General features: G+C 59.1%; 1 protein-coding gene across 1 annotated transcript; it reads left to right on the plus strand.

Annotated features, from left to right (window-relative positions):
* Positions 1–3,812: 3,812 nt before the first annotated feature.
* Positions 3,813–23,752, plus strand: NGFR (nerve growth factor receptor). The gene is made up of 6 exons (XM_047846072.1): positions 3,813–3,990; positions 10,863–11,004; positions 14,511–14,870; positions 18,491–18,743; positions 20,569–20,729; positions 21,389–23,752. Exons 1-6 carry the CDS (start codon positions 3,916–3,918, stop codon positions 21,688–21,690), a joined length of 1,293 nt encoding a protein of 430 aa, XP_047702028.1. The 5' UTR covers positions 3,813–3,915; the 3' UTR covers positions 21,691–23,752.

A 23,752-nucleotide genomic window follows, 5' to 3' on the forward strand; every position in this document is an offset into this window, starting at 1 on the left:
TCCCGGTGGTGGGGGCCGGGTGACGGAGGGGTGGCCAGGTGCATGCGGGGGGGCCCACACATGTTGACTTCTGAAGATGCCGCTTGACCCCCGATGCTACTCCCAGCTCCACGTAGGAGTGCACTGATATCCTCACCTTCTCGCCTCAAGGTCACTATCAGGTCCGGGAAACCTCGGAGAGTGTGTGGTGGGCGTGGGGGCGCAGAAGCAGGAAGGCGGTTGGCCCAGCAGTCATGGCGATGATGGTGACGGTGGTGGCGACTGTCCCACTGTCACGGTAGTGATGGGGGTGATTGTGGGTGTGGCCGCGGTGGCCGCGATGGCTGTGCTGGTTCTGGTAGTGGGGCTGGTGTCACGGGGATGGTGGTCATAGTACGGGGATGGTTTTGGCACAGGAGGCCGTGATGGTGACAGTTGCGGTGACGGTCATGGTCCCAGCGAAGGGACGTCCTGATCACAGCCACGCTATCTACAGGATGGTCGAGTCAAGGTGCCACCTCATAGACTAGTACTTCACATCAAATACCTAGAACCTGGAAGCCTCCACGAGGGCAGCTGCTATTCACCGCTGCGTCCCCAGGGCCTCCAACAAGCGTGTGGCACGTAGTAGGTGCTCAATAAATATGTGCCGAGTGAGTGAAATGAGATCAAGTCTTTCCTTGTGGTGGACACTGTATTACCTCATTTATTCTTCACCAAGCCCATTTCAGACTTTTTAAAGTGTTTATTCATTTTGAGAGAGAGAGAACCTGAGCAGGGCAGGAGCAGAGAGAGATGGAGAGAGAGCATCCCCAGCGGGCTCTGTGCCTTCAGCTCAGAGCCCCATGCAGGGCTCGATCTCATGAGCCACACACACGATCATGACCTGAGGCGAAATCAAGAGTCAGATGCTTAACTGACTGAGCCACCCCAGCCCCCTCACCCACGGAGCTTTTTATTTTTTTATTTGTATTAAAAAAAAAATTTTTTTTTCAACGTTTATTTATTTTTGGGACAGAGAGAGACAGAGCATGAACGGGGGAGGGGCAGAGAGAAAGGGAGACACAGAATCGGAAACAGGCTCCAGGCTCTGAGCCATCAGCCCAGAGCCTGACGCGGGGCTCGAACTCACGGACCGCAAGATCGTGACCTGGCTGAAGTCAGATGCTTAACCGACTGCGCCACCCAGGCGCCCCCCAAAAAAATTTTTTTTAACGTTTGTTTATTTTTGAGAGAGAGAGAGCGAGTGGGGGAGGGGCAGAGAGAGAGGGAGACACAGAATCCGAAGCGGGCTCCAGGCTCTGAGCTGTCAACACAGAGCCCAAGGCGGGGCTCGAACTCAGGTACCGCGAGATCATGACCTGAGCCCGAGTCCGATGCTCAACCGCTCAACCGACTGAACCACCCAGGCGCCCCCCACGGAGCTTTTAAAAAAATTCCCACTTGAGGGGTGCCTGGGTGGCTCAGTCGGTTAAGCATCCGACTCTTGAGCTCAGCTCAGTTCTTGATCTCAGGGTCCTGAGTTCAAGTCCCGCATTGGGTTCCGCACTGGCATGAAGCCTACTTACAAAAAAAAAAAAAAAAAAAAAAAAAAATCCCACTTGATAGGTGAGGAAACTGAGGCCGAGAGAGATGACATAACCCACCTAAGACACCCGGGAGTGCGTGGTGGGGATGGGGTAGGGTGCGTAGGCGCGTACAGCCAGGCCTACCTGACTCTCAGTTCAGTGCTCTTCCATCTACATACTTTGCGGCCCCTCCCCCCGCGAGTTCTCAGCACTGCATTGTGGTCTTGCGCTCAGGCTTAATCATAGAAATGCCGCTAATAATAGTAACAATTGCCGTGTGTAATTGTTGGAGTAAGGCTTAAATGATCAAGACCATGGAAATTATTAATAACCCAGGGCCCAGCCATGGTAGTGTGGGTCATATTAAATCGTGTTGAGATGGATAACCTTAGCAATAGTAGTAACCGGGATCATAAATTAATAACAGGAGTATTTAAATTAATGCCACATTGTCGATACCCTTGGTAGTAAGCAGCTCGATGCCCCTTCCTGCATCCAGGCCCCTTCCTGCCTTCCGTGAACTTGGAAAGGAGAGGCAGGGCTGTGAAAAGCTGTCAGAGGAGGAGACAGTTTGGAGGTGGTCCCTGTTGGGGAGGAGGGATTCCTCAGGGATCTCTGGAGATGGGCTAACCGCCTGGCCTCTCCTGCCCAGCCATGGAGGTGGTGGCTTATCCACACTCATGCTCAAGGACCTAGGGATGCCCACCTGTTCTTTCTGAGGCTGTCCCCTGGACTTTGTTGGATACACGGGAAAGATGCTCCCAGGGCAGATGCCCCCCCTCAGCCCCCCGATGAAGAAATTAGCTTCAGCTGATCTAGGGAGTCACCTACCAACTGCTTAGATACTCTCTTCCCAAGTGTACTTGATCTTCCCCCCTCTTCCTGTCATGTGGGAGGGCAGTACTATTTTTTTTTTTCCTGAGTCAAAACTGAGGTGGACACATGGCCAAGATCAGGGTGTGGGGATGGGCTTTGTAGATTTGCTCCTTACAGGCTCTCTGTTCGGTGGCCTCCTTGTCTGGGAATCAGGAATGTGTGGGGACAAGCAAGGAGTAGGAATTGAGGTGGGGTGCTTCCCCTCAAAAGACTGGTGGCACCCTCCCTGGGTTGCTGGGGGGGGGGGTGGAGGCTGCGATTGGGACCTGCTATGGTTTGTAGGGCACGGTGAGTGTGGTCCTGGGGTTGCTTACATAGTCCGTGGTATGTAGGTGTGAGCGTATCCAACCCCCTTTCCTCGTAAACCCTTCCTGAACCAGGCATTCAGATAAGAAACCGAAGTCCCCGCCGGCAGGCAGCTCATAAGCTAATGGACACACTCACAGTCTAGTGAGGATACACGTGTGCTTGCGTATGGGTGTGCATGTGTGTTCATGAATGTGTGAGCACCCGGCTGGAAGACTGCACCTGCGAGGGCTGGTGGGGTGACTTGCACGGAAGTGTGAGTGTGCAGGTGAGTATGTGTGTTTGCACGTTATGACCACAAGCGCAATGAGTGTGCACCGCGCACGAGTGTGTAGGTGCACATGCGTGTGTAGAATGCACAGGTTTACACGAGTGCCGGAGGGTGGTATGGACACGTGCGTAAGCACGTGTATACGTGAGCTTGAGGGTGTGTGTATTCCTGTGATCTTGTGTGCACACCTGATACCCCCCCCAACCCATCTTTTGTGAATTCAGAAACATCAGGATGGACTCCACCTTGAATGCCCCTGCTGCACGCTGTTGGGCTCAGACCACCTTGCTACCCCTCCCCTCCCCTTCCCCTACGCCTTTGCCCCGGGAAGGGGCAGAGGTAGGGATCGGGTGTGGACCAGGCGGTGAGGGGCCGGGCGGGCCTTCCTGCTGAGAACGGCTGGGAAGGGAGCAGAGCCCCGGGGAAAGAAGCCGAAGCTGGAGGCAGAGGAAGACGGGTTAGAGAGTGAACCCGGCGGGGTCTGCAGCCCAGAGGAATGGGAGCCGCGGTGGGGACGCCCCGGTCCCTGAGCCCACAGCATCCGGGAGCGACACGCTGTAGCGCGGACCGGGCACTGGGTACCGGGGCGGAGTCGGGAGAGGTTCTGAGGGCCCGGGCGCGGAAAAGCGGCCGCGGGGCGCGCGGGCGCGCAGCTCCCCGCAAGCCCTCCCTTCCCCTCCTCTCCCCTCCCGGAGGCGGCGGGGCGGGCGGGCGCGGTTCCGGGGGTGGGCGGGCTGGGCGGGGAGGAGGCGGGGCCGCCGCACTGGCTTCTCCCGGCCCCTCCCGCCCGCAGCCAGAGCGAGCGGAGCCGCGGCCAGCTCTGGGGGGCGGGCGCTGGAGCGCAGCGCCGCGCAGCCCTATCCGTCCGCGGAGCGGACTCAACTGGAAGCCGAGCGCTGCCGCGGGAGGCGGGCGATGGGGGCAGGTGCCGCGGGCTGCGCCATGGACGGGCCGCGCCCGCTGCTGCTGCTGTTGCCGCTGCTCCTGGGGGTGAGTGCTAGCCGGAGGGGAGCCCGCGCCCTCTCCCCGGACGGGAACCCCAATGGGCTCAGGTTCCGCCAAGGGAAAACAGAACAGAGCGAGGGGGTCCCAGATGCTGGGGGTGGATGGCGGGCGGGGAGTTCCGATGCCAGGATCCACGGAGGAGCGTCTAGGGTTCTCAGAGCGCAGAGGCGACCCTGAGACCGGGGATAGAGATGCGCGAGACAGGGGCGCGGGGATGCGGGTCCTCGGGTACCGCGGAGGGTGTGTACGGCAGAGCCGAGAGGGGTTCTCTCGGATGCCTGGGTTCTTCTGAAGAGGACGCTTGGATGCTGGGATCTCGAGGCGACTTTCCCCCTGAGCATCTTGATCTCTGGAGGGTCGTGGGACGGAAAGAAGAGGAATGGGACGGGGATTGGAGATATGAGGGACAAGCGGGGCTGGGGCGGGGAACCGGAGACGAGGAGGTAGAACAATGGGGGAGGAGGTTGGAGGGACTGGAGGCAGAGGGGACCGGGCATCGGACAATGAGGGCCAGGCAGACAATGGGGGGGAGGGGCGTGGGAGGGAGAGCTTCGGGGAGAGGGGGTCGGTTGCAGAGAGAGAAGTGGGTTAGAGAGGGCAGAAAAAGGACGACGGCGAGAGAGATAGATGCAAGCAAATTGAAAGAGGACGGAGAAGGGAGAGCGGACCCTGAAGTGGTCGGGGCCCCGCCTTCTCGCCGAGGGACAGTGGGACCAGCAGACAGCGGAGGGACGGACGTTTCCCGCGCCTGTCGCGTGCTCTTTCTCGCGGCCTCGCCCAGTCTGGGAAATGAGGCTGGGGATCCGAGGCTGGGAAGGGAGCGCCCACTTGGCCGGGGCGAACCCGTTCCCTGGTTCCCCCGCGACCCGCGGGCTCCTCCGACGCGCTAATGTTCGCGGTTTGAAGCAGCGCCTAGGACCGACAGGGATGGAGCAGACACCGCGCGACCCGGTCTGGCCACAGCCAAGTCTCAGGGCGCAGAGCGCTGGGACTCGCAAAGCGGGGAAGGTCCCGGCGGCGCGCAGCCCCGGGTCGCGCTGGCCGGCAGGGGGCGCTGAGATGCGACGGCTGTGCCACCCGTAGCTTCGGGCGCGCCTAGGGCTGCGCGCCGCGCCCGCATTCCGACCCCGTCAAGTTAAGCAACCCGAGCGCCGCGCCCGCGGTTCGCTGGGCTCCAGCGCCCAAGCGGGTCTGGATACCGCCCGCGCCCCGCCCAGCTTTCGGTGGAAGACGCTGGGCACCGAACCAGACGGAGGCGCTCAGGTGCCTCGGATCCTGCCTCCGCCTAGGACTGCGGGTCCTCTTGAGCATCTAAGTCCGTCCGGTAGTCCCAAGATACTCAGGAGATGTGACCTGTGCGGGCCCCTGAACGGCACCGAAGAGGTGTCATCACTCTCCCTGCCATTTTCATCTCTCATCTGAGCATTGCATCCCCAACCCCCATCTTACAGGAAGGGAGACTGAGAGGCTCTGGGAGTGTAAACGACTTGGCCAAGATCTCACAAGCAAGTTAACTCCCCAGTGCTTGCTAGGCCGTCCCTCACCTGATTCCCAGCTCGGTACTCCCCATACCTCGGAAGGAGGCAGCGCGGCGTCCCAGCTCGTTTCTCCGCGGGGGCGGGCTTGAGGCCATGCCCAGAGTGGGCGGGCGGTGGAATGTGGGGGCCAGGGTGGGCAGAGACCCTCTCCGGGCACTGGCCCCATCCCCGAAGCTCAGCCCCTTGGAGATGTCAGCACCTGTGGCTTCGCCGGAGATCTGGGCATGGTTGCTGACTAACGCGGCGGGTTAGAGAGGCATCTTGACTCGGGGGGTGGGACTGGGGTGGCCAGGAGTGCAGAGCTCGGAGGGGCGAGGGCGTGGGCTCCAGACCAAGGCTGGAGAGAGTCCTCCCCCCCCCACCACCCCAGTAGAGAAGGGGCGAGGAAGGTGGGGAGCTGGGCGCGGAGCGCCTGGGAGCTCGGGAAGGTGGACCCCGCGCAGAACGCGGCCCCCAAGCGCCTGCGGCTCTGGCCTCCGCCTCGCCGCGGGGCTGCTGTCTATGCGCTCGCTCTGCGCGCCGCGGCGGTCCGAGGTTCTTCCTGGGCCGCGGCGAGAGAGTGCTGAAACCAGAGCGCGTCCCGGCGGCTCGGCTGGCCGGCCGCGCCGGTAATGGAGGCACTTTGTCATTCAGACGTCTGTAACCGGAGCCGCCGGGCTGGCTAATGCGCCTAATAGGGATGCAACGAGCGCAGCAAATGAGAGGACAGGGCGGCGGGGGAGGCGGCTCGGGGATGGAAGGGGTCCCCGCTCCCCTGTACCCGCCGGGGTCCATTCACACGCCTAGATTCCGCCCTGGGGGTGGGGGGTGGGGGGTGGGGTGGGGAGGTGGGAATAATAAAATCGGGCGAGTGCCTACTGTGTGCCACGCACTGCCCTGGGTAATTTCTACTGTGTCATTTAATCCTTATAAAATCCCCGCAGAGTAAATGTAGTTATTCACCTCATCCCGTTGAGGGAGTTGAACCTCCCAGACTTTCAGGCATGAAACCAGGCTCCCCCAGTTCGGAAGGGGTGGCGCCCCTGTTGGAACCCGGGATGCTTGGCTTCCAGTTTATTCTGTCCTCCGTGTGCCATCACCACTCCCCGCCCCCGCCCCCCGCCCCCGCCAGCCTTCTAGATCACGGAGGGACACGAGGTCCTTGACCATCACTAGCCCTCAATGTTAGATCTATGTCCTATGTCCTTGGCGCCACAAATTTGGAACTGAGCCCCTGCCCCCCACCCATGGTCTCCCCCCCCCCGCCCCCTCCCATAGCCTCCATGCAGCATCATCCTCAGTAATTAGCTCTTGTCTCCTACCCTAAATTCAACCTCTCTCTAAAGGAGTGGCGCGCATGTGGCAGTGTCTCTCCTGGGTTTGCATCGACCTCAAAAGACCCTCCACGTATTTGAAAACTCTCCAGCCCCCTGGCGGTGGTTAATGGCTCCATTCACCTAAGGACCCCTTTGCGGAGACTGTTGTGAATGGTTAGGGCTCATCCCACTGAAGCAGTCATACAGTTTCAAATTCTTTCACCTATTTAGTGTGTTTTCTAGTTTGTCCAATTAAAAAAAAACAACGTTTTAAAAAGCCCGTTCATCTGAGGATGGGTCCACTTTAGTTTTTTGAAAGCCTTGAGATGGTGACAAGATTGCAAAACATTCTCAAAAAATGGGATGAAATCACTCCATTAAGTTGGAAGTGAATGAGTGTAATAGATGTACATTTCAGGCCGATGTACATTTCAGGCCGATGTGGCTATCATTTTGGTAAATTGATCATTTTGGAGCAAGAAGCCTGAATCCTGGTCATCCCTCCTTGCTTCCCGATATTGCCCCACTGTGGACCGAGCAAAGGTGTGACACAGGCCATGAGTCAAGCCGCTTGGCAGAACGGCCTCTGTGAGCCTCAGTTTCCCCATCTGTCAGAGAGGAGATGAAGGCAGTCCCTCAAGTCTTTCCCCTCCAGCATCTTGGCTTCTGATGTCACTGTTTGGAGTGGTATTTTCTCTCCCTCGAGGGACTGTGACTTCCCCCAGGGGTCAGTGACCATGTCGCATTGGAAACTCTTAGTTCAGCGCTCAGTAAATAGTTGTTAACTAGCGAATAGTTGTTAATTAATCAGTTATCTGTAAGGAGAACAACTCCCATCCTCCTTTGGTCCCTGTGCCCTCTTCAGACTCTTCCTGGTGGGTAAGCCTATCTTCGTGCCGATCCCGCCCCCTCCTCTTAGATAGTTTCCTCTCTCTGGGGCTGACTACAGCTCTCCCCTCCCACTTGGGCTCAGCAGCTCAGCCTCAGACAAGACACTTCTCTGACGCCCAACATCTATTGAACGCCTACTACACACCGGACGGACTCGCATAAATTATTTCCTGTAATTTTCATGGCGACCCTGAGCCGTAAATATTACGAAGCCAGACTTTTAGGTGGGAAAATGGAGGGCTCAGAGAGACTGCGGCTTGTTCCCAGAGTAGCATACTGTTAAGTAGCAGATCTGGGGTGTTTTGAAATAGGACACATAAAACAAGCACAGGAAACGCCTGGGTACTAATTATGTGGCCTGGTGTCCAAATGCAAGACTTGGGAGAAGAGAGAGGATCGCAGGGAGGGCAGGCCTCGAGGAAGAGGGGGCTTGTACGGGATGCCCAACTGCCATCGACAGACCCCCTCAGCGGGCCCAGCTCTCTGCTGACCTCAACCAACTGGAACCCAGCCAAAAGCCACAAAAGCAGCAGGAAAGACCTTGGGGGGGGTGGGGAAGAGGGATCTTGAAGTGTATAAACACCTTCTTCGCTTAATGCCTACAGCAATGTTATGAGACAGGTATTGTCACCATCACCTAAAGATGAAGAAACTGAGGCCCAGAGACACTTCAGCCTGGCCCAGGTCACCCAGCTCTAAGTGATGAGCCAGGATTCAGAGCAATGGACACCTCTGAGGAGGAAGGCAGTGTAGCTTGCCCCTTTTCCCCGGAGAATGGCCCCCTCCTGGTTCAGATCCTACCTACACTCACGTTTTATCCCTCCCGACCCAGGCTAGTTACATGCTTTCTACAGATTCAATTAGGTCTCATAAGTTAGGGCGGTGGGGGAGGGGCTGCTCAGGTCACACTCTGGTAGCAGCGAAATTGACAACTGATATCTTGACAGGAAGGAGGGAGGCAGAAACACTTTAAAAAAAAAAAAAAGGGCTGACAGAAGAACTCAGACACAAGAGTGTGATAGTTTGGGGTAAAGACACAAGGGCTTCACTGCACAACAGCCCAGAATAATCACTGGGGTTCAGCACTGAGTCCCTGAGTCCTGGGGAAACTGGGCAGGCACGTTCTGGAGTCAGAAGGGCGCAACCATGATGCTTTACAACGAAAAGCATTAGAGCGGCAAATCCTCTAGTTCATATTGTATTTTCATGTTCTTAAATTCCATAAACATAAATGTTTTGAGTCCCTACTATGTACCAGGTGCAGGGGCAACCACAGCGCTGCCCCCGGGTAGCTGACGCTCCAGTAGGGGACTCTGAGGACAAGAGCAGTGACCAGGGAGAACTGTAACAGGGCACCTCCACCTGATCTGAGAGGGGTGGGGGCCACAGGACCACTTCCTTGAAGAAGTGACATTTAAGCGGAGCCCTCGAGGATGAAAAGAAATCCAAACAGACCTTTCTGGAATCTCACTCTCCTCCTGGGGGAGAGCCTGCATCTGGGACACCACCCACTCCCACCCCTCATGGCTTCCGGTCTGCAGAGATGTTCCCAGGTCGGTGTTCCCACCACCTGGGAGGGGATGGTGGCAATACCCAAGGCCCCCCTCCTGTGCTGCCTGCACCCTCCGTGCTGGTCACTTGAGGACCACGAGCCCCCTCCTAGGCTGATCCCACCTGTCCATCCCCCTCCATCCACCAAACCCTAGGGAGACCTCAGAGTATTTTATTTATTTATGTTTGAGAGAGTGCGAGTGGGGTGGGGCCGAGAGAAGGGGAGACAGAGAATTCAGGCACTGTCAGCACCGAGCCCGATGAAGGACTCGAACTCACGCACCGGGAGATCATGACCTGAGCGGAAATCAAGAGTTGGCCGCTCAGCCGCCCGAGCCACCCAGGCACCCCTAGACCTCAGAATATTTTAAAGGGCTGGAGGGAAAGGGAGTATTCTTGGCTCTGATCTGGCCAGTGTGGAAGCAGAGGGATATCCAAAATGACCTTTAACACTCCCCTCTGGTCCCATGACCCCAGAGCCCATACTTCCTCTTGGCATCAAAGGAGGGCTGCATGGTCTGAAGCCAGGGAAACAGGCTTTGGGGTTTTATTAGACATGAAGAATTTTTTTTTTTTTTTTTTTTTTGGTAAGGAATAGAAACATAAAGCAAGCGGCCAGCACTCCCCCCTCCCCCCACCCCAGGGAATCTGGTGCTAAATCGTTCCATCCATGAGCAAAGAGCAAAGATGCCTCCGTGGCAGGAATCTGACTCCCCTTTCCCCCGGTTCCAGCACCGTTCCCACTGGCTGCATGGGGGGCAGGGAGAGGGGAGGGCTGGTGGCTGGAAATCAAACCCTGGTGGAGTAGGGTGGCCGGATGGTGAGAGCAGCCCCGTTTTCATCATTGATAACAGGCGTCCCTTTCTCCCTTCTTGGCTCCAGACTCTTGCTAATTGGCCCGTTCTCTGCTCTGGCCCTGAGCGGTCTCTGTTGCCATGCACGAGGAGAGGCAGACTCAGAGAGGGAAGACAGAGATGGTCAGAACTCCAGTGCAGAGTCAGGATTCGAACCCAAGACCCTACCCCCTCTGCCTTCTGTTCTTGGGTACAGACACCTCCCATCTAATATTCAGGATGTGGAAAGGTAGAATTAAGGCCCTGGAGCAGGGCCCTGCTAGCCTTTGTTAGAAAAGGGCTCCCCTCTGGGTAGATGGGGTGCAGGTGCACAGCTTTAGCAAGTGGCATGTGGGCTAGATTTTAGCTTCCAGTTGCCCCGTTGGCTGGGAGCCCTGTGCCAGCTGCAACCTGTACCTGCCCAAAGGCCCGCTGCTGGGTCTCAGGCCGCCTTCCCCAGGTGGCGCATCCTTGGGATTCCAGAAGCTGCCCTAACCCCAAGATGAACTCTGCACAAAGTCAGCCTCCAGGGCTCTGACCTCACACCCCCAGCAGCCGGCAGGGGCGCACTGTCCCCCCACCGCCTTGCTTCCCCGTCAGCTTTGATGTGCCTGATGCCTCCGTGGTGAGCTCATCCCCAGCCCAGGTGGTTCCAATAGAAGGCTCTAGGAGGGGGGTGTTGGATCCCCCGGAAGACCCCCTCTCTCCCTTCTCTTGCCAGTCTGACCTTCTGATCTCCCCCCACCCAGGTGTCCCTTGGAGGTGCCAAGGAGGCATGTCCCACGGGCCTGTTCACCCACAGCGGCGAGTGCTGTAAAGCCTGCAACCTGGGAGAGGGTGTAGCCCAGCCTTGCGGAGCCAACCAGACCGTGTGTGAGCCCTGCCTGGACAGTGAGTACAGGGTGGGGGTGGGGGGAGGGGTGGAAGGGCACATCGGCCGGGAGGAACGGAGGAACATGCCCGCTAGAAGCCTTATGCGCGTTCTGCCTCCAGGCAGGGTCTCCGGCCCACCTCCGTGTGGACACCGGCATGGGTCTGACCCCATAGAGGAAGCCAGGGGGGGAGCGGAGAAGGGATGAGGGGAAGTATGTGGAGGACCTGATGAGGGATCCCCAGGGGGTGCCCCTTCCCAGCCCCCAGGCAGAGAGGCCTGGTAGAAGAATGTGGCCAGGTGGGAGGAGTAGCTGATGCTAAGACCAGCTAAAAATATCATCCGCACTGCAAAATCAATGGCTGCCACTTACCCTCACCGGGTTTGGGGGGGAGTGGGGGAGGATCACATCCTGGCTGCCCTGGAAACTGACCTTGGGGGATCCTGGGAAGGTGTGGCTACCCTTCCCCCCCCCCCCCCCCCCCCCCAGGCCAACTGTTCTCCAGCTCTGACCAAGGAAGCAGAGCTTTCCAGAGGGGGCGGGAATGGGGGCTGAATCAATGTCAGGATGTCCTCCTCGCTGTGGGCTGGTGTCAGAGGGGAGAGGGCTGCTGTGGCCTGTCCTACCTGGGACTTCCTTGGGGAGAGGGGAGAACCCCATTTTCCAGGGCTGCTGCATAGGGGATGCAGAAGGATGGCAGGTCTGGGGTCTGAATTCTGGGTGCCTTTGACCCAGGAGTCTCTGTCCCTGCGGGATGCCCCCGGCCTCAGTGGCTGCCTTCAGGCCATGGGCTCAGTGCTCTCTCCCTGCCCAGAAACCTTTCCTCTCTGCCTAGATTCACATCCTGCCTTCTACCTGGCACTCACTGCCCGCCTGGAGGGCCGGTGGGAACCATCCTAGATTAGGCTTTTAAAAAAAAGTGTATTTATTTTGAGAGAGAGAGCGAGCGAGCGAGCAGAGGAAGGCAGAGAGAGGGAGAGAGAGTCCCAACAGGCTCTGCACTGTCAGCGCGGAGTCCAACAACGGGGCTCGATCTCACGAACTGTGAGACCATGACCTGAGCCGAAATCCAGAGTTGGCTTAACCAACTGAGCCACCGAGGTGCCCTCAGGTTATTCTTTAATCATGATGGAAACAAGAGTACAGGAACCGGGAACCCTGAACCCACCCGCCTAGTCTGACCTCTGGATGCCTCTCCACCACCACCATGCAGGTGCGCACACACACACACACACACACACACACACACACACGCAGGTGCACACACACACACGCACACGCGCGCACGCACGCACACAGCCGATCGGCAACACCAACTCCTTGGTGTCCCCAAATACAGTTTTCCTCTCTCTGTGCCTGTGGATGCTGTAATTCTATCCTGCAGCAGAGAGATGCCTGGACCTCAGGTGGAGAGGCTACACACGCTGTAATGCCTTTTGCCACCTTGCCTTCTGGCCACTGGCCCTGGCCTAACGGGGTTTCCATCCCAGGGTGGGGGTGGGGGCTGGCCAACCATTGGTTACCTGGAACCTCCCGAGTTTGCCTCTCTCGTTTCCTAGACCCCTGCCTAGTGCCTCTCCTCCCTGGACCCTAAGTCTCCCAGGATGGGACCCTACCCCCTTCTGTCAGAGCAGGAGGTAGGGGAGAGGAGCCTGGGAGAGAGGGAGGCTCTGGCATCTGCAGGGAAGGGGAGACAGGAGCAGAGCCCAGCCAGGAGGTGGTGGCAGGAGGAGTCCCTCCCTCACGTCTGCTTCCTCTGTTCCCCTCCCCCCCTCCCCCACCGCTCCAGCTGTGTTAACAGGCCGCCTTTATAAGCTCACTTTATGGGATGGAGACCCCAGCGGACTTTCCCTCTGTCCTCAAAACGTTTCCACAAGGAAACCCATTAAGCTCCCGCCTTCATTCTCTGCCAAAAAAGGCCACATTTTCCCCACCCCTTAAAACCCCCTCCCAGGAGTTTTCTACTACTCGGTTTCTGTATTTTCCCATGGGCAGGGCCCCCCTTCCCCTCCCCCCTCCAGTGTGATTGAAACCCACGCCCCCTGCCACATGCCAACCAGACAGGATCCTCCTGTTTGCATAAACTGGACATCCTGCTTGACTGTGTATGTTTGGAAGTCCCTTCTGCTGACTATATCCTTGCTACTGAAGTTCACGGGGCTTACCACTGCCCACCCCCGGGGGCCCAACCTTTGTAGGGTCCCTGCTGTGTGGCTAGTGCTTTATGGTAGAATTTCATGTATTCCTCACCACAACCCTGTGAGCGGAGATATTATTCTCCATTTGACAGAGAAAGAAAAAAGCTCAGAGAGGTTAAGTAAAACACCCGGAGTCACACAGCTAATAAGTGACAGACGCACGTTTTGGGTCCAGGTCTGCCTGATCCCGGGGAAGGGAAACACAGGAGTTCCTCTGCCAGAACAGACTTGACACTGGTCTCCTTTCAGGCTTGTCTTGTCTTCTGTGTTGTCTTCCCCCCTCAGTTTCTCTCCCTTTCATTCGGCTCCGCTTTTCTTTCTTTGCTTCTGCCAAAGATCGTGACCCTGTGCTCCATCTGGACTCTGGATTCCTTTAGACAAGGTTAAGCTCAGAATTGCAGGCCTCGATTCCCCCCCCCCCCCCCCCCCAGTGGGGAAACCCTAGTCTACTTCCGCCTCCACATTCTGAACACCCCCTCCTTCTCTGGTTCGCGGTTCCTAAATTCTGCTCTTTCTGCCCTTGAAGCCAGGATGAATCCTCTTGGATTCGGACTGGCACAGAGTTCTGCACCTGGGCGAGCAGGGGTGAAGGATCTGTGCCTTTCCCCGCCCCTTGCACACGGAGGAGAGGACCCTGGCATCCCCTGGCGTCCCTCCCCTTATTAGATCAGAGCTCGCACCCATTGCGAGAGGACTCTACGGGCAAGTCCTTCTTGCTGTCTAGCGTCAATCCTTCCTATTGTTGCCTTGTCAGGGAGACCATCCCCACCCTCAAGAGCCCAGCCCTTAAGCAGCGTGGGGTAGCGCCACGGGTGGACATTCTGCGGTCTCACCCTAGTCAGGCCACTCCTGGGCCCCCACCTGCGCGCAGAGAAATGGAAGGGCAGCGGGGGCGGGAGGCTCCCTAAGCGAAGGCCCGCCCGTGCCTGGGTTGGGTTCGCAGTCCAGCTCTGGCCCGCGGGGAGGGCTGGATGGGAACCACGCTCAGATTATTCCTTAATCATGCTGGGAACAAGGGTACTGGGCCGGGAACTCTCTAAGAGAATTTAACAAGAAATTTACCGGCTCCAGGCGGTTACCCCGCCTAGCCTCGGGGGTCCGTGCTTCCGGCCCTGGGGCACTGGGCTGGGGGGGTGGGGAGGGGCCCTTCCCAGGAGGCCTGGGACCCCCGAGGAGGAGGGTGGGGCTCAGGGAGGGGCCCCTGCGGGAGGATACGGGAGGGAGGGAGCGCCTCCAGCCCCCACGTCCCGGATGCCCGGAGGGCAGGTGCCGAACTTCCGTGCCCACCCCCAACCCGCCCCCACCCTGCCCTTCCATCTGCCCTCAGGCGTGACCTTCTCGGACGTGGTGAGCGCCACGGAGCCGTGCAAGCCGTGCACCGAGTGCGTGGGCCTGCAGAGCATGTCGGCGCCGTGCGTGGAGGCCGACGACGCCGTGTGTCGCTGCGCCTACGGCTACTACCAGGACGAGACGACGGGCCGCTGCGAGGCGTGCCGCGTGTGCGAGGCGGGCTCCGGCCTGGTGTTCTCGTGCCAGGACCGGCAGAACACCGTGTGCGAGGAGTGTCCCGACGGCACGTACTCGGACGAGGCCAACCACGTGGACCCGTGCCTGCCCTGCACGGTGTGCGAGGACACCGAGCGCCAGCTGCGCGAGTGCACGCGCTGGGCCGACGCCGAGTGCGAGGGTGAGCGCGCCGCGGGCAAGGGCGCCCCCTGGGGGTCGAGACGGGCCGGGCCTGCTCGGTGACCTTGAGCCCGCCGCCACCCTCCCTGAAACCCCCAGGCCCAAAGGACCCCCTCCCACTATTTCCTTCCTTGGGCTGAGTGCTTAGAAAGCCCTCGTCTGGCCCCCAGGCCGCAGCTACTACCCTGGAACTCAGTTCCCGCGGCTTATTCATCTGTGGGACCGGATGGGCAACAGACAAGCAACTCAAAGGTGGCCTGTGGGTCAGAGCCCAGTGCGGGACATGTTTGGTCCTTGAGCAGCCTCTCTGGCCTGGACGAGGGGCTTGAGGACCCTCAGGAGTTGGGGCCCTTTGGCTCTGAGGCCTGGTCTCAGTCCAGAGTGGTTTATAGCCTTGGGGGATGGAATCTTCGCTGTCGCTCTTGGAGTGACGGTAGGGAGGTCACCCTTGTCTCTGGACCTCAGTTTCCTCATTGGTCATACAGCTTCCAGGGATGCTGTGGGTTAGGGAAGGTGGCTGGCCCGCTTTAACTTGCGGTGTCTGGGGGAGGGGTCAACAGTCATTGTTACCGTTAGCCGAGGAGGACATTGGACTCAGGGGACACTAAGGAGGTGGTGGGGGCAGAGGAAGCAGCTCTGGGGCTCAGGAGCCCAGGGACAAGACAGAGCGCTCCTGGAGGGCTGTGGGTCTCCAGGGTGGCTGGGAACTGGGTGCACCCACCTTAGTCAGGCATGGCGCCCCGTGGAGATGAGACAGTTCCCGGGATGGGAGGAGGAAGCGCTGTGGCAGCCAGGACAGACCCATTTTGGTTTCTGGTTGGTGACATCCATCTCCTGGGAGAGGTTGTCAGTGCCTTTCCTTTCCGTCCATTGCCCTGTGGCTGGGTACCTCGTTAGCTACTTGCCTTTGGCTGCTCTCCCCTGAACAGCCTCCTTTGGGGAACCCCAGGTCTCACGGGGGAGAGACAGCCTTTGCCCCATTCCGATGGGACAGATAGGGTCCCAGGATTTAGTTCCCAGGAAGCCCCCCCCCATTCTGGGGGAGGCAGCACAGCCCCTGCCTTCAGTCAGCCCCCAGTCATTGGGGGGGGGGATAGATTCCCCTGCTCGTGGGGAGCACGCCTGCCTTCCACATCCTGTCCTCCCTGGCTCGGGGAGCACACGGTGGGGAGGGTGGTTAAACATGGGCTGAGGTCAGGTATGTGTGTGAAGCTTCACGCACTGGGGTTGGGAGGGGGTGTTGGGGGGGGGAGGAGTGGGGCACAGAACAGAGCGATTCCGGTGGCGATTGCCCTCGGCCAGGAGACAGGCAAGTGGCGTCAGGCACAGGGCAGAGCAGGGAGGGGGTTCCAGCAGCGGGCAGCAGGCAGGCAGGCAGCACGATTCAGGGGCAAGTCTGGACCAGCCGGTGGGGGGACTTAGTCAGGGGTGCGGTGACAGCAAAGAGAGGTGGTGGCTGTGGGAGGGGTAGGCTCTCCCTTCCCAGGCGTTCACGCATTCCTCCCAGATACCACCCTACTTTCCCAGCCAGCCTGAAGGAAGAGGGTGCCCCTGAGGGCTGTGTTTATCCCTGCCCCTCTTCCCTTCTCTGAGTTTCTGAAGGGTTAAGTGTCAGCTTGGAACAGAAGGAACATTTCAGGAAATGGAATCGGATTGTGGTTTGGTCACCCCCCCCTCCCCCCCAGTGCATTGTACTTTCTTGCATATACATTTCAGGTGTCAACATGGTGACTCACTCAGCCTTGGGGCAGAAGGACACCCCCCCCTTCACCCCCTTGTTCCAGTGAAATTTGGATTTAGGAGTAACCTGCTCCCTCTTTCCACCCCCAAGTCTGACAGCTCCCATTCCGGAAATGGCTGTCAGGGCTTGCCAGGGGCTTAGCGGGTTGGAATGCTGGTGGACATGGCCACATCTGGATTTCATCCTGCTGTCCTCCCCCCACCCCCGCTAGAGGGGATCAGAGAGATGAGGAGAAAGTGCCCTGGACAGCCCCGTCTTAGCCCGGTCTGTCCCCTTCATGCCACTATCAACCGGTCCCATTTGAGATTTCTCGAATCTCTGTGATGGCCTGATTCACCAACACCCCCCACCCCCCACACACACCCCCCGCCAAAACCTTCAGCCTCTGGAGTGGGGTGGGTCCTAGCCAAGTTGTATCTCAGCCTCAGGGCTCAGGCTGCCCCGCCAGTTTGCCCAGTCTCCTCGAAGGGCAAGAGAAGACCCTCCCCAGTCCCAACACCCTGTCTGGGGCTGCCGAAGGACAGGGCCGTGTCTCTTCCACTTCCCGCCCTCCCCCCTCCCCGGACCGAGCTAGGGGAGGGGGACGATGGGGCAACAGATGGCAACCCCCTCCCTAATGCCAGCCAGATGGATTCCAGATTCACATCTGGGGGCCTTACCCCTCAGAAGGTGCTGAAAATGGGGGCCTTTGAACCGTCCACATCTTGAGCCAAGGAGGCCCAAGGGACCAGTGGGCAGCCTCAGCTCCGACTTGGGTGGGCAAACTGGGGGCTGGGGGGGGGGGCAGAGCCAGGGAGCGAAGTGCCTCTCCTTCACCCCGCTGGCATGTTCTGTCTGGTTTCCCTCCGTGCCCCAGGCGTAGGAAGCGAGGACGGATAGGGTAGGCAACTCTGCCCAGACAGGTACCCCCCGGGCGGTCTGGAGCCCACAGCCCCCGGTCCTGGCCCTGGCTGGGTGGCAGAATGGAAAATCCCACCCACTAGTGCCCGGAGGTGCCAAGTCCCCTGTCAGGGAGGCTGGCAGTGCCCTGCTGGCATGTTCGGGCCAGGTGGGGGGCAAGGCGCCCCCCGCCCCCCGGCAGCGGGCAGTATCTTCTTTGTAGGTTTTTTCTCCACCAACAGTCTGCTTCTGCCCAGGGAAGGGGTGGGCTACCCAACACCATCTTCTCTGGGTGGCGAGATCAGAAGGTTTGGTTTGGGGGCCGCACAGGGCAGGAAACGGAGGCTAGCCACTGGGCGGTTTAAGGACTGGCCGGAGGGGAACAAACCAGCTGGGCACCCCCTCCCCTGCCCAAGCTGAAAGCTAGGACATCAGAGACCGGGAGGGAGGCTGAGTGCCAGCTCCTGGGGAGGTGGTTTGCAGGGAGGTATCTCTCTATCCAGGCCTGGGTATCTTCATCCTTCCCAAGGACCGGGATGACTGGGGCACTGGGACCAACTGGGACCGGAGACGTTCCAACATTTCCCCAGCGGGCTTCCCGCTAGAAGCTTCCTGGCGCTCACTCTCTCTTCTTTGTGTGTTTACCTCCCTGCCAGGCTTTTGGGTACCCAGGGCAGGCAAAATAGATTCCTAGGACCGCGGCTACAGCTCAGATGGACGGGCGCCTAGAGATTATCTCTCTTAATATCCCCCTTCTAGAGATGGGGGAATTGAGGTCCTGAGCGGTGTGTGCAGAGTCCCATAGTAAGTCAGTGACAGAGCTGAAGGGGACCCCGGTCTGTCTTCTCCACCGTCATGACTCATACGCACGATGTCAGCTCTCACCCCTGTGTGCAGCTGGGCACCCTAGCACTTGGAGCCCGGCCAGGGCTGGGGAAGAAGTGGAGGGGAGGGGTGTGGGTGGGGGGACGGGCCCTCACTCCTGTAGTTCCTTCTCCCAGAGATCCCTGGCCGTTGGATTACTCGGTCTACACCTTCGGAGGGCTCGGACAGCACCGTCCCCAGCACGGAGGAGCCAGAGGTACCTCCAGAGCAAGACCTCATAGCCAGCACGGTGGCAGATGTGGTGACCACAGTGATGGGCAGCTCTCAGCCCGTAGTGACCCGAGGCACCGCCGACAACCTCATCCCTGTCTATTGTTCCATCCTGGCCGCTGTGGTTGTGGGCCTGGTGGCCTACATTGCCTTCAAGAGGTGAGAGAGGGGATGGGGGAAAAGAGCCGGGTCTTTGCTCTCAAGTAGGGCTTAACTGTGACCTTGACCTCAAAATTCATCCCCTTTTTTTTTTTAATTTTTAAAAAAATTTTTTTTAATGTCTATTTATTTTTGAGAGAGACAGACAGAATGCGAATGGGTTGGGACAGAGAGAGAGGGAGACGAATCTGAAACAGGCTCCAGGCTCTGAGCTGTCAGCACAGAGCCCGACGTGGGGCTCGAACTCACGAGCTGCGAGATCATGACCTGAGCTGAAGTCGGACGCTCAACCGACTAAGCTACCCAGGCGCCCCTTCATCCCCTTTTTATTTTTTTTTTATTTTATTGTATTTTTTTTTAATGTTTTATTTATTTTTGAGACAGAGCGAGACAGAGCATGAAGGGGGGAGGGTCAGAGAGAGGGAGACACAGAATCGGAAACAGGCTCCAGGCTCCGAGCCATCAGCCCAGAGCCCGACGCGGGGCTCGAACTCACGGACTGTGAGATCGTGACCTGAGCTGAAGTCGGACGCTCAACCGACTGAGCCACCCAGGCGCCCCCATCCCCTTTTTAAACTCAACCCCAAACCATGGTCATCGTCACCAGCAGCTGCCCCATGCCAGGGTGTGGCAGGTCAGCAGGACGCAGGCAGGGGACGGTCTCTGACCTGTTCTGCCACCGGCCCCACCCCCCCTCCCATGCCGCTCCCCTCCCTGACTCCCCAGGCCCCCGCTGCACACAGAGTTTTCTTCACCAGCCACCTGTGCCTCATCCCTCAAACCCCATTTACCCACAGTCACCTGTGTGTGCCTGTGTCTCTTCCTTCCCGTGGCACACCTGGGAAGTTGTGGCACCCACACCCAGAAATTCAGGATGTGCAAGCACTTCTGGAAAGTGCTTGAAAGGTTTAAGTGCATTTTCCATTCGTGGAAAAAAAAAAAATCATCCAAGGAATACATGCTTGTTTGGGTAAATGCAATACAAGGCCAAGGTCTTGTAAAGGAAAAAAGTAAAAGCTTTCTTTTATCTCCTCAAGTCCCACCTCTCTCCTCATTGGAATCTGTTTGGAATGGATCCTTTCCAACCGTTTTGTGTGCCTTTGTAAACACACGTATGGGAAACTTTTTATAGTTATGTGTAAACACGCAGAGGGTTTTTTGGGGTTTTTTTTTTTGTTTTTTTTAGGGATCAGCGGGATCACACTATACATGCACCACAACTTACGTTTTCACTTAATCTCCCTTGGGAGAGCTTTTCGCGGGACATAGGGATTATCTGATTGCTGGTAACCACTCATTCGGCGTATGCGTGGATCATAATTTAGTGGAACAGTCTTCTATTGATCCACCATCCATTCCATGAACGTTCTTTAAATTTTTTTTAACGTTTATTTATTTTTGAGAGAGAGAGAGAGAGAGACAGACAGAGCGCAAGTGGGGGAGGGGCAGAGAGAGAGGGAGACACAGAATCCGAAGCAGGCTCCAGGCTCCGAGCTGCCAGCCCAGAGCCTGAGGCAGGGCTCGAAGCCATGAACTGCGAGCCCATGACCTGAGCTGAAGTCGGACGCTCGACCGACTGAGCCGCCCAGGTGCCCCTCCATGAACGTGCGTTGGACGTTGGCGCTTTCAGTGCGAGGCCGGTGGGGGCAGGGAGGTGGGGGGGGGTGAACATGGAGAGAAAGGAGAACCTTAGGTACCATGGTGGGGGGGTTGTAGCTGGGTACCTACCGTGGCCCCGGCCCCACGCATCAGAGCACAGATCCCTTAGCCGCCCGGCCAGTGTGGCCCCTCACCCGCTGACACTGGGCCCGTCCTCTGGCTCCAGGTGGAACAGCTGCAAACAGGACAAGCAAGGCGCCAACAGCCGGCCCGTGAACCAGACGCCCCCGCCCGAGGGAGAAAAGCTCCACAGTGACAGTGGCATCTCTGTGGACAGCCAGAGCCTGCATGACCAGCAGTCCCACACGCAGACGGCCGCCGGCCAGGGTGAGCGGTGAGGCTGGGCGGGGTGAGGCCGGGAGGAAGGTTAGACCGCAGGAAGGACCGCCCGAGGGGCTGGTTCCCAGGGAGCAGGGCCTCTGCGGAGGACAGGACACGCGGGTAAGAGAGGTCTTTCCAGTGGAGAGATGTGGGAGATGGGAGCTTTGACAGACTGGAGCATCCAGACTCATCAAGCTAATTGTCCCTCCTAGGGCTAATTACTCCCCAAAGTGGCTGCAATTAGCCTCCTGCTCCAGACTTCTGGGGAACACGTAGTTAATTATGGACCCTAATTAGTGGCCCAGAGCCCAGCTCCAAGATATTTGCTGCAGTTGAGTCTGGGGCTAAGCCCTGTCCCGGCTCATCGTCGAGGGGCAGGGACGGGGTTACACGGTGGGGTTGGTGCCGAAGCTGTGGGGCGACAGGGGAGGTGAGTCCGCACCCCTGGGCCCCTCCGCAGCCCTGCCCCACCCCCCTCCATCCAGGACCTCATCTTGGACTCCTCTGCCTCTAGGCCCTTGGGGCTTCCCTACATTGGGAGGAGAAATGCCTCAGCCCTTCTTGGGTCTTACTCCAGGTCCCCCATGCCCACTGGGGAAAAGGGGGTCTGGAGGGTAGCCCCTGACTCCCCCCCTACCCCCACCCCCACCCCGGGTTCTTGGCAGCCCTCAAGGGGGACGGAGGTCTCTACAGCAGCCTGCCATCAGCCAAGCGGGAGGAGGTAGAGAAACTGCTCAACGGCTCTGCGGGGGACACGTGGAGGCACCTGGCGGGCGAGCTGGGTTACCAGCCTGAGCACATAGACTCCTTCACCCGCGAGGCCTGCCCAGCCCGGGCCCTGCTCGCCAGCTGGGCCGCCCAGGACAGCGCGACGCTCGACGCCCTCCTGGCCGCCCTGCGCCGCATCCAGCGGGCCGACATCGTCGAGAGCCTGTGCAGCGAGTCCACGGCCACGTCCCCGGTGTGAGCCGACCCGGAGCCCCCCCGCCCTGCCCCCACATTCCGACGACTGATGCTCCAGCCAACCCCTACGGGCCAGCGTCAGAGCTGAGCTCCTCTGGGCAGGGCCTCGGAGCCCGGACCCCTCCGCCACAGCCCTGTCCTTGCTCCCGTGGGGCCCCCCTCGCTTCTGCTCACTCTCTCCAGTGCCAGAAGTGCCCCTGCCGCCTCTCCCGCCCTGCCCCTGCTCGTCACCTCTCAAACCTTCTGCTCCCTTCTTCTCCTGGCACTTCTATAGGTGGGCCAGTCCCCCCCCCCCCCCGCTGCCCCGCCGCCCCCGACCTCGACCTCAGCAGGTGTCGGGCCTGGGGGGCTGACACCAAGGACGGTGTTGGGGGTGATGACAAAGCCCCAGAGACTCAAAGGGAGAGACTGAGGAACCAGAGCCATGGGCTCTACACTGTGAACTTGGGGAATGAGGGACCATCATTGTGGCCTACATCCTCCCTCAGCCCCCTCACTCCCCTCTCTGGCCCAAGACGAAGATGGTCAGAGGCTTGTTAGAGCTGGAAGGGGGGTTTTGAAATCTGGTCCGCCCCCACCCCTTGTTTTTTATACAGGACAGTCGGGCCCAGAGAGGGAGTGGCTTGTCCAAAGCGCCCCAGCAATGGAGAGGCCAAATGTGGGCTGCCCCCCCCCTCTCTGAATTAGGGGGTGTGGCCCTCAGGTTTACGTGAGCCTGAGAGCCGGGGGCAGGCGACCCTCTGGGAAATGTCTCAAAGCCAAATGCAGCCTGCCCTCCACCATCTCCAGGCCCGTCCAACCCCCGTGGAGATGGGATGCTGTGCCCAAGGCCTGGCCCGTTGATCCGTCTCGATCAGTGATGGATTTGACCGAGCGTGCTTTGGGGTTTGTGCTTCCCTTTGCTGATCCCCCGCTCAGGCACGTCCGTGTGGCACCCGTGGTGCGGCCCAGCCTGCCGGGTGCCCTCCATGCGGGCACAGACCAAAGCCAACGGAGGCAGTGTCTTCTAGAGCCGGCCCCGGGGGCCAGGGACTAAGGACCCCCCCACCTGCAACAAACAGATACAGAGACACAGAGAGGATGAGAAATCCCGCTTTTCTCCACAAGTTCTTTCCCTTGGGCCGGGGCCGGCTCCTGCCCAGGGCAGCTGCCAGAGAAGCACGGGGAGGGGGGAATTGGGAGTCAGCTTGCTCTGTTCCCTCGCCCCTGGTCTGGCGGGCCAAAGACAGCTGAGGCCCGAGCTGGAGCTGGCGTCTGCCTTCCGAGGGCCTGCACGCGGAGGAATGCACCCCCATCCTCCCCTTTCCTGCAAGTGTGGGTTTGGCTGGGCTCCGAAGGTTGCAGTGGAGAAGAGTGGACCCGGGTGGGAATGCAGCAAGAAGGAACAGAGGCCGCCTGCGGCCCCGCACAGGGCCTCTCCCGAGTTCAAAGGACCCCGCAAAGGACTGTTCCCTAGCTTGGTGCCAGAAAGGGGCCACGAGGTCTCTTGAGGTCCCTCCTGGCCTGTTCCGTTTTGCTTGATGTTGGAATAAGTGTGGCGCCCCCTCTATTTAGCATGAACGAGCCCCCACCACCCATCCCCGAGCCCCAGGCAGGCTGTGCGCTGACAGGCACCCCTGTGCCGCCCAGGGTTCTCCCGACTCCGTGTAAGGGACTGGGGGCATTGTAAGTAGATGGCATTTCTCCGACCTCAACCTGATGGGAGGAGGAAACTCACCTGCTGGCCCCTCACCTGTGCACCTGGAGAGCGGGACAGAATCTGAGTGTATTTATTTTCCTCCCCAGCAGCTGGGGAGGGGGTTGGGGTACCGCAAGTATGTTTTAGCATGTGTTTGGTTCTGGGGCCCCTCCTGCCTTGCCTCCCTTTGGGCTGAGATGAAACCCTTTCGCCCTTCTCCGCGCCCCCCCCTCCCCCCCCCCCCGCCAACCTCCGCCACCAGCTGGGGGCTGTGAGCTCCAGACTCCCTGTCCTGTCCCCCTTGCATCCTGTGTAATCATTTCTTGGGCCTTCCTAAACCTACACATAAAACATAAATGATGAGCATTAAATAGCAAAGAAAGAAAAA

This window comes from Prionailurus viverrinus, unplaced genomic scaffold (genome assembly GCF_022837055.1).
Source record: "Prionailurus viverrinus isolate Anna unplaced genomic scaffold, UM_Priviv_1.0 scaffold_35, whole genome shotgun sequence".
NCBI classification, from domain to species: Eukaryota; Metazoa; Chordata; class Mammalia; order Carnivora; family Felidae; genus Prionailurus; species Prionailurus viverrinus.